Genomic DNA, 13953 nt, shown 5'->3' on the forward strand with positions numbered 1-13953 from the left:
TAATAGTTGACAATGAACTGAAGTTTAGCAGGCACATTGCCAGTGTTGCAAAAGCTGCACATATGTGACATTGCTGATATGATAAGAAGTACACTGACATATGGGAGATAAGGAAGTGGCTGTTCCACTGGTCAAGACCACACTTTGACTGTGCTCAGAGTTTTCATTGTGATATGGAAACATTGGAGACAAGTGATGAAGGCAATATCAGGACTCTGGAATGTTGCTTATGGAAAGAGGTTAAAAGCATGTAAATTAAAGTTTAGTGGATAAGAGTAAAAGAGGAGATGTGATAGAGATATTTAAGTTAAGGGATTTTATCAAATTAATACCTGGTTGGCCGAATAGTTAGTGTATCCGCCCTCCAGCCAAAAGGCTATGGATTCAAATCCTGCTGTGGGCATGGATGTTTATGATAGTCTGTGAAAATACCAGTGGTGGTGGGTAATAGATGTCGTGTGTGGATGATGATGAGGGTTACAATTCACTGTGGTTGGTAGACTGAGTGGTGGAGGCAGAGGGTTGTGGAGTGGATGTCCTTCCTCAGTGAGTCTTTGGACTCCTTGGAGGTGTTACGTAATAAACAGTAATAATACAGAGAGGATTTTAAAAAGAGAAGGTGGGGGGGGGAGAACATTGGCTGAATGGACCACATTACCAGAATGCAGGGAATGTTAAGAATTTTATGGTTCAGTGTCATAAATATGTTGTTGGTTGAATGAACCTCCCACAGTGAGTGTGCTGACTTCATGGTGGTTGGTGTGATGATGATAAAGATAATAATATAGTAAAAATATCTATAATATAGATGATAATAATAAAATAATAATAATAATATATGCATTCAAAAATGCATTGTTGAAAATCCTTTTACAAAGTGACAACAGTCTTTCAATCCTGTAGGCCAGTGGTTCATGCCACTGTATAATAACAGAAGTTAATGCTTTCTTTCTTTGTGGTGGAAAATTGTTCTGTTGCAATAAAATCGTACACATGTACAGAATAATGCCTGGTTGAAAATCCTTTTGCAAAGTGACAACAGCAGCAAAAAAATTTTCAACAACAAGAACAACACTTGGAGCTTCATTTATGCAATGGAACTATTTTCCTCTCTTTCCATCCTCTCAGGACTAACCCAGAGCTTAGACTTACATTAAACAATATGGTCAAGGGCACTGACAATTCCCTTGCAACTTAATGTGAAACTCGAATTGATATACCATCCAGTCCCACAGCTGTATTTGCATTAAGGTTCTGTAATATGCTATGCACCTCCATTTCATTTACCTCAGTTCCCAAATAAGTCTTTGCCTCTCTCATTACTGCACTAGCTCCATCTGGATGATGTACTCTTGCAAAGTGTTCACATAGTAATTCTAGTATTTTGGCAGATTCAGTTACCTCCCTACCATTGGTATTCATTCATATCATTCTACCATAAACATTCTGGGCAGAATGATATGAATGAATACCAATGGTATTTCTGCTTTCTTACCACACTAGTTACCTTCTGGCATGTGCCTGGTGGTCACCTTTCTCCTTTAATTCTCTCCACAATTGTTTATTTTTTTGCAGCTCCAGCTTAATGATGATATTCATCCATTTAACTCCCACTTGATTTACTCTCCTGACTAGGTTATGCAGTCTGCCATTACTTCCCTCAAACACTCCTTCACCATTTCCCATGCACTATCACATCCAGCCCTTCCAGTTTTACATGCCATAGCACCAATCCAAGCAATCTCCTAAACTTATCGTACTTACCAGCCTTGTAATTCCACATATACCCCATCTTAACTGAAAATTTCACACATTTAGCTGCCTCCCAGGTTAAGACAATATGATCACTTTCACCATTTGATGGCAATGTGGTCATATGCTTATAGACAAATGCTCAGATGCAGTTATCAGATCGAGCACTCTTGAACCCCTAATATATTCCATTACATGCTGTCTCTAAGGCAATTATCCCTTAGTAACTGCATAAATTCCATTTTCTTCCTCTCATGTGTCCTCTCCTCCTTCCAATCTATGTTCCTATAGTTGAAATCTCCATAATAATTACCTGCCCTCCACTCATTAAGTCTATTTGCCGATGCATACTATCTCCATCATCTTTTCCATCCCTTGATCTATAGAAGCATCCAACTGTATATTTTGTTTTGCTGGCCTCTATCTCACATCAGATAGACTTAGATGTGCTATTTATTTTCACCTGCCTGCAGTTGAACTTTTACTCTCTTTGGTTACAGTTCATCAGCTATCATCAATAACACTCCTTCCCATTCTTTTCTCTATCCTCCCTGAACACACTATACCCTTCACATTCTATCCTTGAATGAATGTCTGACAACAGATGGATAAAAATTCCTCCTGCTTGTTTCGAATGCTCCTAGCATTAGCATACATAAAGTGTAAAAGCCCCCTTATGCCCACTACTATCCTGACTCTTTATACTAACTATCCCATTCTAGTTTGTTACCAGTGATACTGACTTAGGCATATTATGCACATTCTTACACTTAACTGCCTCACCTCAACAGCTTCACACCTCCCCAAAAACTGTATGTGATTTTGCACATCCACTTTCACTTCATTCAACAACACTTTTTCCAGTCTCCAAACACCAAATCCATTCAAATGCAAACCATCCCTCTTGTGTAAGTCCTTTTGCCCATCGAACTCACTCCACACATCCACAAACTCCATACCACTCCTCCTGCATAACCTATGCATCGAGTCATTCACTATTATAGCCCTCCTTCTCAGCAGATTTTTGTAAGCGATTAGTAGTATTATTTTCTACAGATCGGTTTTTGGATAAAAACTACATTCTCTTTAGTTAGCAGGATGTGGTCTAGCACAGGTTGCATATTTATCAGAAACAGAGTTTGGTTTCTTACATGTATTTGCTGAGTGACTATCGTCATGCTTGACACATGCGAATCCTACTTAGAATGCAAGGAACTTTTATAAGACTTTTTCAGCTGGGGAGGGGGGGGGGCAGGAGGTTTCTCATCCTGCAGAACAGCAAATTGATTAGAGAGCATGTACCATTGACAGACATGGCAAACTATCTAAATAGGATTAATTGCCCTATCATAGTGTTGATGAGGCCAAGTTATTTGGTTATGATAGGGAATTGAGCCTATTATGTTGAGGCTAAAATAATTACATATGTGTTAAACAGGAAAGGACTGCATTAAATGAGGTATAGCTGTAGTGAGATTGCAGCAGTAGTGATTGGTGAATGGCAAAAAAAAGAGGGAGATAAAAAAAAGCAGGATAGGAATAAAACATAATTTTATATAAACTTGGTTTTTAATCCTATTTCCCAAGTAAGCAAACAGACAAGTTTGCGCCTGCATGTAGTGCAAGTCTGAGGCAACTCATGGTAAAAGTGGATTAAGTATTTTTCCCTTAATGTAAAGCACATCCCTTTGCAGAGATGTATGATGCTATGCATTAAAGGCAATGGTCACTACCCATAACGGTTTCAGCCTTTATTGAGGTCTCGTCAGTGGGAGCCAGACCTGACAATGCTAAGGTTGAAGTAATGCAGAGCTTATGAATTTTACCTAAACAAGTTGCCACAAGGTGCTTTGACCTTATTAAATAAAATCTCAGGATGAGAGATAGATGTAGAAAGTTTTTTAACTTGGGTAATATTATGTATTCAAGATACCAAGTAATTTTATATAAACTTGGTTTTTAATCCTATTTCCCAAGTAAACAAACAGACAAGTAAGTCAAGTTACGCTTACTAAGTACAGTTACTAAGTTACAGTTACTAAGTGCAGTTGCCTCACACCTGCACTTAGTGCAAGTCTGAGGCAACTCGTGGTAAAGGTGGATTAAGCTCTGATCACTTTCCTTAGGTAAAATTCATAAGCTCTGCATTACTTCAACCTTAGCATTTTCAGGTCTGGCTCCCACTGACGAGACCTCAATAAAGGTTGAAACCAGTATGGGTAGTGACCATTGCTTTTAATGCATAGCGTCATACATCTCCACAGGGGAATGTGCTTTCCATTAAGGGAAAAATACTAAGGAAAGTGATCAGAGCTTAATCTGCCTTTACCACGAGTTGCCTCAGACTTGCACTACGTGCAGGCACAAACTTGACTTACTTGTCTGTTTGCTTATTTGGGAAATGGGATTAAAAACCAAGTTTATATAAAATTACTTGGTATCTTAAATACATAATATACCCAAGTTAAAAAACTTTCTACGAATAAAACATAACAAGGAGTAAAAAGTCACAGAGGGAGCATAAAAATTGTTAGTAAGTTGGATTACAAGAGAGAAAGGCAGTGAATTAATAACTTGAACTCTATTATTATCACTTCTAGTAGACAGATATTAACAGAATATATATGAAATCATGATCACTTAGCATAGTATTTTGGAACTTAGTGTGGCAGTAAACTTCAACATAAGTGTTAAAATGTTATTTTTATTTTTAAAATATTTTTCAGGATTTCAAATCTGCAGCAAGTGGAATAAATAACTCATCTCTTTTGTTATCTGTTGCAGTTGCAGCAACAAAGCCTATTATACAATCATCATATGATATTCCAGAAATGGCCAAGTACAGCTTTTATGTTTTAAAATATTTGTAGTTGTAATTTAATATTATTATTTTATATTTAGAATTTATATAATTTGAATTGGTTTAAAAATATGTATTGATCAGGTGCTTATTATTGCTTTCCCATGAAACATTGCTACTAAGTAGAGGTTACTAAGTAATATTCTTATTACTAAACAAATGTAATCTAGTTTCATGATCTCTTTCATGATCACTTCTCAAATTGAGTGGTTCAGTGAAGCGTTTTTTTAAAACTAGGCTAGCCTGTAGTTCATTAACTACTGTGGATGAGCTGAGAATAAGATTGGGAGTCCTGCTCTATGATTAAATGTGCATATTTTTCAAGCCACTTTGTGCTTCTGATAAACAGGTGATCATTTGTATCAGGGCCTTGAAAATATATTATCTGAAGACATTCACAGATACCCTGCATTCAAGTACTTGTGATTTGAACTTGCATCTTGTGGGTTGGGAAATAAAGGTGTTATCCACTGCCAAGCAAGCTAGCAAAATACATTCAAGAGCCTTTGTTTAGAAAGACATAGACTGAAATCACAAATATTATAGATACTAACATCATATTTTAAACCAAAATTGAAACAGTTTGAAAAAGATCCTAATGTAGTAAACTGGTTCAGCGGTACTAGTTAGTTTCCTTAGAAAGGATGAATAGTAACAGCCAAATTGCAAAGCAGGGTTTTTTAAACAAAATACTGTTATAGAATTCTGTATTAATGTTGTATAATTTAGGTATTAAAAATTTCTTGACCCTAAAGACAGCTTCTACTAATCAAAATTTAGGTAATAATATACTAATTGAAATCAAAACTGAAATGATGCCAGTGATATGTCATTAATTCATTTGTATCTTCCACTTGATCATAATGTGATATCTAACCTTTTTAATAATAAATTTCCTCTTTGATCCCGAGCATATAATCAATCTTACTTTATTCAGGTTCATTTCTTTCATATCATCACTCTTCTGCTAACTTCCAGACTTGCATTTGTTTCTTGTCTTGGTATTCTCTTATGTGATATCTAACATAAGAGAATACCACCATATCCACCTCTTATACACCCCCTCTTAATTTTTTTTTTTTTTTTTTTTTTTTTTTTTTTTTTTTTTTTTTGGAGCTGCTCTCTTGTCGTCATCATATCCTTTCTCTTTCTTATCATTCTTATTAACACACACTTATTATTTCACATCTCTCTCTCTCTCTCTCTCTCTCTCTCTTATCCAGCATTTATTTTACCAGATGCCTAAAATTTCTCCTGCATTCCTCTCCTACGTTATATTATAACTTATTGCCCCCATGAAACTCAATGAAGACATTCACAAACTGTACTAATTGATTAGTGTGTTTCTTGGGCATTTTATAAGAAAAGGTTAATGGTCAGTTAATGGAAAAGGCCAGGTGAAAAAATGGAGGCAAAAGTAGAATTCATAAACAAAACAATTCATTAAATATAGAAATGAATACCATTTATATTTAATTAGGTAAAACCCACAAGAATGCTAGCATAAAAGATTACTCTTAGGTTAATTTTATTATCTGTTAATTCATCTACAGAGCAGTGTTTAAAATAAGTAGTTTGTTAACAGATATAACCCAGCATTTAGGAATGCTGTTGACTTTATGTTAAACAAACTGCTTAACACTTCATATATGCTGACAGTGAGGAGAAAAGCAAGCTTTATCGATGTTAAAAGAAGAGAATATATTCTCTGGAATAATGTTTCTTCATGGTCATTTATTCCACCACTTGGAATTAGTACATAAAGGAAGAAACCTATGATTAAAGCCTAGTGTATTCATCATTGACTGCTTCATTGGGTTAGGAAACGTTTCCACATTTATAAGAAATTTTTTAAGTGAAAACTTGACTAAAATTTATTACTTGCAGTAATCAGCAAAACTACATTTTCATGTAGTTTTGCTGATTTTGTTCAGCTGAGGCAGAAAAATCATCTATTCCAACTGCCTATGTTTTCAGAAACCTGAAACATAGGCAGTTGGAATAGATGATATTCTACCAGAAACATTCAAATATGGAGGTATAAAAGTTTTACACGGGCTACTACACTGTATGATTCAGAAGTTCTGGTCAAGTAAAATTCTGGATGATTCTAGTAGAGCTCTTGTAGTTCCCATTTATAAAAAAAAAAAAGGGAAATAAAATGGAGTGCTTCAGGTAAAATTTACAGAAGTATACTTGAGAAAAATTGAGAAGAACAAGCTAAGTTTAGGCCAAATAGAGGCTCAAGATCAGAGTTTTAATTTAACGACAGAAGTTGAGAAATTTGGGAATGTAACAAGAATCTGTACCTAGTTTTTGTAGATCTGGAAAAGGTATATGACAAGGAAATGGAGTAAATGGAACATGATACAGAGTAATACATAATCTATAAGTTGTAGGTCAGCAGTTAAAACTGAAGAAAGTACATGAAGATGGTTTGATGTAATTCGTTTTGAAGCACATTTTGAAAAGGCATTGACAAGGCATTAAGGTTGGTATTAGAACTGGTATCAAACTTAGCTTTTTTGCTAAAGCAGTGATATTGAATTTCTAAACAAATCCAGTGAAAGTCTCCATGATTCTTTAACTAAATTGAATAACAGCTGTAACATATTTGGTATGAAGATCAGCAGCAAAATGTCCAGAACTATGAAAATAGGCAGAAACAAGGAAAATTCAAGCTACATTTTCAATGGAGTATCTAAAGAAAGAACAAGTAAAATATTTCAGCTATTTGTGTTCAGTTTTAGTGAACGTGCTAAATTAAATGTGAAAATAGATAGCAGATTGTGGGAAGCCTGTTGAATAAATTTATATGGAATAAGAGAGAGTGAAAACACTAAGCTAGCAGTGTATAAGATGGTGTTCAAACCAGTTTTTAACTTTTAGATCTGAGAGTTGGGTTAGAAATAAAACACCTGATCAGTGACTATATACCACTGATATGAGAGTTTTTTAAAAAAATTAGAAGAATGTAAACATGACATTAGTGGCATTATCTTATTAATACCATTAAAGATATTAGGGAAGAACTTGAAATTATTAAGATTCTTCAATTTGTGAGCAGACTAATATCAGGTAGTATGGTCTTGTAAACAGAATGGGAGAGAAAAATTTAGTAAAACCAGTCTTTGATGGCAAGATGGCTGGAAAGGAGATCTAGGTGGTTTGATGCAGTCAGAACTGTCCTAGAACACAGAAATATAAGATATGAAAATATTGGAGTGCTGACAAGTTATAGACTAATTTGAAGGAAAATTGTTGACAGGAGATTAGTAATAATATAAACAATGTAGTACTGTCCTAGTATCCTGTACACCACTATATATATATATATATATATATATATCAGAAAATTGATGATGAAATGGGATAGCAATATGCACTATATATTGCTAGCCCATTTCATCCAAGTGAATCCCCATCTTCCTACAGCTGAGCCTGTTTCCACAAATGGGGGCTGTGATGATTATTGTCACCAGAAAAAAATCTTCTCTAGTTGGAGGAAATATCAACTAGACCCCAGGTAGATGAGTTGCCTCACATCTCAGCTCTTCTTTGGTGCATCAATCCGAAAATTGGTAAATATAGCAGCACATCACAACATCCTGTCTTGTGACTTCCTTTTTATCTCTTCATAACTCTTAGTGCCAGTTAGAATCATTATGTTATTTATATATGAAATTCTTGGATTGCCTTGTGGCCTCTTTCCTTCTACAGTCCCCCTCCATTATTTCTGTAATCAGTCTCCCATGCCTCCAATTAGGCTTATTCTTCTCTTATTGATGTGTTTCATTAATGATCGCTCTTCATGAACTATATTCAGAACTTCTTCAGTACTTTTCTTTTCTGTCCAACTAATTTTCTTCATCTTTCTCCAGCACCAAAGTTCAAATGCCTCCAACTTTTTCATGTCTTATTTTGTTAGAGTCCAGGCCTCACAACCATATAATGCAATGCTCCATATGTATGTCTTCACTAGCCTTTTTTTTGAGCTGGATGCTAAGTCCTTTACTGGTAAAAATGTTTCTTCTGTTATAGAATGCTTTTTTTGGCTAGGATTATTCGTGCTTTAATATCTGATTGGTTTCTTCCATCTTCTGTGATAAGACTTCCAAGATATTTAAAAGAGGATACCTGTTGTAGTAGGTTATTATTTATTTCCAGGTTTATTTTTGTTGGATTTGCTTTACTTGTAATTAATAATTTTGTTTTCTTATAATTAATTTTTAGGCTGTACTGTGTGAAGATTTCTTCCATCTTTGTTAGGGTGACTTTCAGTTTGTTTTCATTATCAGCTAAAACTGCTATATCATCCGCAAGCTGTTTCTCATTCTTCATGATTATCCGCCTACCTTTACACCATTGTCACTTATGGTGATCTTCTGCTGATCAGGATGAAAGTTGTTGCTGCCCCAACTTCCAGCGGGCTGTAACTTATTTAATGGCGGTTACATCTCGCCATGTCGCATCCCCATCAGTGGAAATGTGTGGCTTTTTATAGAGATAACCATGCCACTGTCTATCTCACCACTTCCTGTTGGTAGATGCCATCCCATTGTCCGTGACTGCTTATTCACAGGTTTCCCTGTTTATTCGCAGCTAACCTCTGTATCCAGAGGCCATTCCCCTATCCACAACCCAGGGACACGATTGGTAGCATGGGAGCCATGCACCAAGCACATCTCAGAGAAAGGAAATAAAAGCCTGTCTTTAAAGTTTCACCCCATTGCACTTACATCAGTTCTATTGACAATAAGTCATCATTAGTCACTTCTTTCACCACCTCAAATCTGACAGTTAATCAGTGTCCACTGATATGGATTCTGCCACTCTCAATCTATGGTAGATCTCTTTGCTAATCATCATTAGGCACCAGCTATGGAAAGGTTTAGTGAAATCTATGTGGTCACTCTACACATTTCCAAAGCATTTGAGTCTGGTACAAAGGCCTACTTGCCAACCTCCCATCTTGGTCATATGTGGTCACTCTACACATTTTCAAAGCATTTGAGTGTGGCACACAGGCATACCTGCCTTTGTGCCAGACTCAAATTCCCATCCCATCTTATGGTCTGCCATCTATCCATTGCAATTAGATTACCAATTTTCTGTCTGGTCATTCACCACCTATCACATGAGTGGCTTCCTTTCTTCATATATCTTTCCACCAAATGATGAACTTTACCTACTCTCTGGACTTTTGCTATACATTATAATAAACTTCTAAAAAGTCCTACAAAGTGTACAAAAAAATTCACTATACCAAACCATTCCTGGGATTCTCATAAGTGTGCTATAGTGAGAGTCAGCTGTATGTTCATAAATGACCTGTCATTAATCTCACATCTAACTATAATTTTGCTAAGGACAGTAACAATTCCTCTTTTTCATTTGACAAATTATGCAGTGCTCAAATATTCCATGCTACAAGATCTTTCATAATCAGTACCTTAAACAGTGATATCCTTGCCAAAATGCAGAGGATGACAGTGTCAAGTTCAGTACCACTGAAACACACTAAAACACAAGCATGTCTTATTTCATGCAAGAAAGATCATATTTTACCTCTCCTCACCAGTGATAATAGTGTGATCATTCTTCCTATAAATCTGTCCAGCACTAGAATTCTGTTTCACATATGGCTTAATGCACTAAAACCACTCTAAAAAAATACTAGATGCCATCCAGAATAGGGCTATCCAACTGAGTGGTACCCTCTTACAGATTCACTCCATCCACTTTTTCATATACGTTCTCTTACTGCCTTATGTCTCTTTTACAGGTAATTTTCACAAATGCTGTTTCATTGAATTAGCTTCCAGTATTCCTCTGCTTTCTCTAAAATCTTTACACACACACACACACACACACACACACACACACACACACACACACACACTGCTAGTCAACATCCATTTATAGGCCAGTTCTAAACATACTAAAACAGCTTCTTGTTTTTCATTTCATCTAACTGTGCACCACTTTGAGGTCTCCCCTACACAGTTCCCCCCCCCCCTAAAGAATACAACAGCCTCTAGTTTAAAAAACATATCAATGAGTTCTTTCTTTCTTCTTGACTTCTTATCCACATATGACACTCATGTGCTATATATTTTGCTAACTTTCATTTGTAATATTGATATATCATCATCAAATTCCTATGTACCCTCAAGGGGTGTACAAGATCTTATGATAATACTACATGAAAAAGAATTAAGAGCTTATGGGATGGTGCTGAGGGAACAGTTAAACAATTGGTCACAAGAGCAAGCTTGCAAAGAACTATTTTGAAAGCCACATACCGTCACCACAAACCACATGCTACCTCTGTTCTAGAACCATGGCTGGTATTAAATTCTTTTTTGTATCCAGTGAAGACATTGAACTTGAGGCAAGCTGCTTAAAGAAAGGTTTGAAAAAAGAAGAAACCCCAACAACACAAGAATGTATCTTAGCTGTGTCCTAATGATGACAGAAATGTTGCTGTCTGGCAATATTCTACTTCAGAGAGTTTTAAAATTGTTGCAGTCACTCAAACATTAAAGACTATTTCACCACAAATGAATGATTGTCTGCTGTGTTTATGATGGTGACTATTCAAATTAAAATTGACTTACTATTGAGTTGCTATTAAAATTGATAAGACATCCTTTGGAAAAATCACGTTTAACTGGTGAGTACCAGCTATATTTATTACCTAGCTAAGTAAAATTGGTTAAAACAGAACAAAATTTTTATAAATACCTCAAACTGCAATATATCTTTTTATTTGCAAAATCCTAGAACTGTGAAATCAGATTGTCTGCATTGCTAAATTAGCGTTTTTTTTATTAATGTTTTATTTATTTTTACATTAATGCTGGTGACATAAAAACTCAACATGTAATTTGCTTACTTTACACCACTCTAGAGGTGTAAAGTATTTAGTACATCCAGTTCAATAAATTGTATTGGATGTACTAAATATGCCGAAAGATGTAACAAAAAAGTTGTGGTTTTCTTCATTTTCAAAAAAAAGACTGTCTTAGGGATAAAAATAACAGAATCAGACTAACTTTGCTTTATATTCACCTATCAAAAGTCATCATCATCATCAAATTCCTGCCATGTACCCTCAAGGGGTGTACAGGATAGTACTACATGAAAAATTTACATCATTACTAACTTCTTATCTACAATTTTCCTCCAAATCAGTTACTTGTCAAAACTCCAACATTATGAGATCTTACATTTATATTGTCTAAGGCACTTTTTACCTTATCAATCCACCTATATCTTGGTCTTCCTCTGGGTCATTTTCCTGCCAACCTGGCAGAGAACACCTGTTTAACTAATCTTTCCTCACCCATTCTGTTTAAATGACCATACCACCTAAGATTAACTCTGCTAATGCATTCTTGGATACTAACAATGTCAAGTTCTTTCCTAATATCCTCATTTTTAATATGATATTGCTATTCATGCCATCTGTTTATGTCCCTAATCTTTCTCAGGACTCACTTATCTGCAGTCTCTAGTCTTTGGTCAAGTGTTTTACTTCTGACCCAGCTCTCAGATCCATAAGTTAAAACTGGTTTGAACACTGTCTTGTATACAGCTAATTTAGTGTTCCGACTAATTTCTCTCTTATTCAGTTGACTTCCTACCATACCAGCTTGGTTGATTGATTCTGTTGTCTATTTCCATATTTAATTTACTATCTTCACTAAAAATCTTGTTTAACCAGGCGACACCCCAGCTGGCATGAAATTCTGTCATGTTGTACCATCATTTTGTATTTTGGTTTAAGCCAATAAGAATACAATTTGGTCAGCTAAATCCCAAATTGCCAGCCCATTCTCGTTTGTTCAGTATCTAGGTAGATACCTAACAGGGTGCACCACAAGAAGGTGAGGATTGGACATTAGGTCAGAAGCCCTGGCCGGTTCTCCACATTCCTCTAAAGGCTATGTGAAAGTCTCCTCTCAGTTATACAGCTTTGACCCTTAAGCACCCCTATCAAAAGTATCTCTTGTAAATAAAATCAAATAATTTTTAAATCTAATTTTTATTTGGTTCCCGCATTACTTTTTTTGAGCTTCAAAATCAGCCAGTTTTAATTTTTTTGCAACCTTTGAATCAATTTTGCATAAAAGAAAGGCTTCAATCAAAGGATTTTTGGCATACATAATCCAATACATATACACACTATAAGCCTTAGGCTGAGGATTCAACCCAAGGCTTACTGTGTAGTGTAGTGTACAAAATAAGGAAAAAGAGCACTTGGAATACCTAAAGCAAGTTGAAAATTTATTGAAAATTTTTACTTTATTACTTTATGGGAGATACTGGGTTAGAAGTGCCTGGTAGCTTGCTCCACCTTTGCCACGAGTTGCCTTGGTGTTGCACTACTTACTGGATAAGATAGTACAACACTATATTTAGTCCTGAAGATATTTTCAGGCGCAAACTTTGTTTGCTCTCACTGGGATAAAGGATTAAACTAAATCTATTATTATACCTAAAGCAAGTGGCTGCCATCTTGAAAACAAATTGTCTGAAAATGCAAATATGAAATGAAAAATTACATGCCTTAGATTAAAATGGCAGTGAATAATCTTAAATTGGCAGTCTACAGTCTAAAATAAATTGTGATTAATTTTAAAACTGTGAAAATTCTATGGATCTGCTGAATAAAAATGGCCACCATAATTAATAGGATGCAAGGAAAAATCTAAAAAATATTTTCTTCCATCTAAAGGATAGGGTAACAAAATAACTTGCTTTCATCATAATCAAAAAAATCACCCTGCCTTGATGATTTCACTTACAACGACCTACATGTAGTTGTATAATTGTTCTTGCTCATAAAAATGTCTGCATAGCTTAAGTTAGTGTTATTTATTAATATTTTATTTTATTTTTACATTAATGCTGGTGATGTAAAAACTCAACATGTAATTTCCTTACTATACACCACCTCTAGAGGTCCTAAAAATTGTATGGATCTGAGAGTTTGATTAGAAATAATGCACATGATGAATTACAAAAGAACCACGAGTATGAGAAATACAAGTGAAATACAAATCACAGCAATAGTAATGAACATTTCTGTATATCATTTAAGACCAGAAAATAATAGCTGGAGTAGATGATAACTGACCAGCAATACTGAAATATGAAGCCATAAAAGTTTTAGTGCTGCACAGCATAATTCATAAAGTATGGTCTGAAGGTTGAATTCTGGTTGATTGGACCACTGCTCTCATAGTACCCATCTATGAAAAGCGAAATAGAACTGAATGTAAGAATTAGAGGAATTTCAGTATTGAGTGTTTTAGGTATAATTTTTGCAAACA

General features: G+C 35.3%; 1 protein-coding gene across 1 annotated transcript in view; it reads left to right on the forward strand.

Moving 5' to 3' along the window:
* The window catches only part of LOC150105465 (acidic mammalian chitinase-like), a 205298-nt gene that overhangs the window by 103346 nt on the left and 87999 nt on the right, over positions 1 to 13953 (forward strand). Inside the window, exon 6 of the mRNA XM_090394835.1 lies at positions 4479 to 4591. Coding sequence (XP_090250961.1) covers positions 4479 to 4591 — 113 coding nt within the window. The remainder of the gene's footprint in view (positions 1 to 4478; positions 4592 to 13953) is intronic.

This window comes from Typopeltis vanoorti, chromosome 6 (assembly GCF_054136105.1).
Source record: "Typopeltis vanoorti isolate ZY-2024b chromosome 6, IOZ_Tvanoo_1.0, whole genome shotgun sequence".
Taxonomy (NCBI): Eukaryota; Metazoa; Arthropoda; class Arachnida; order Uropygi; family Thelyphonidae; genus Typopeltis; species Typopeltis vanoorti.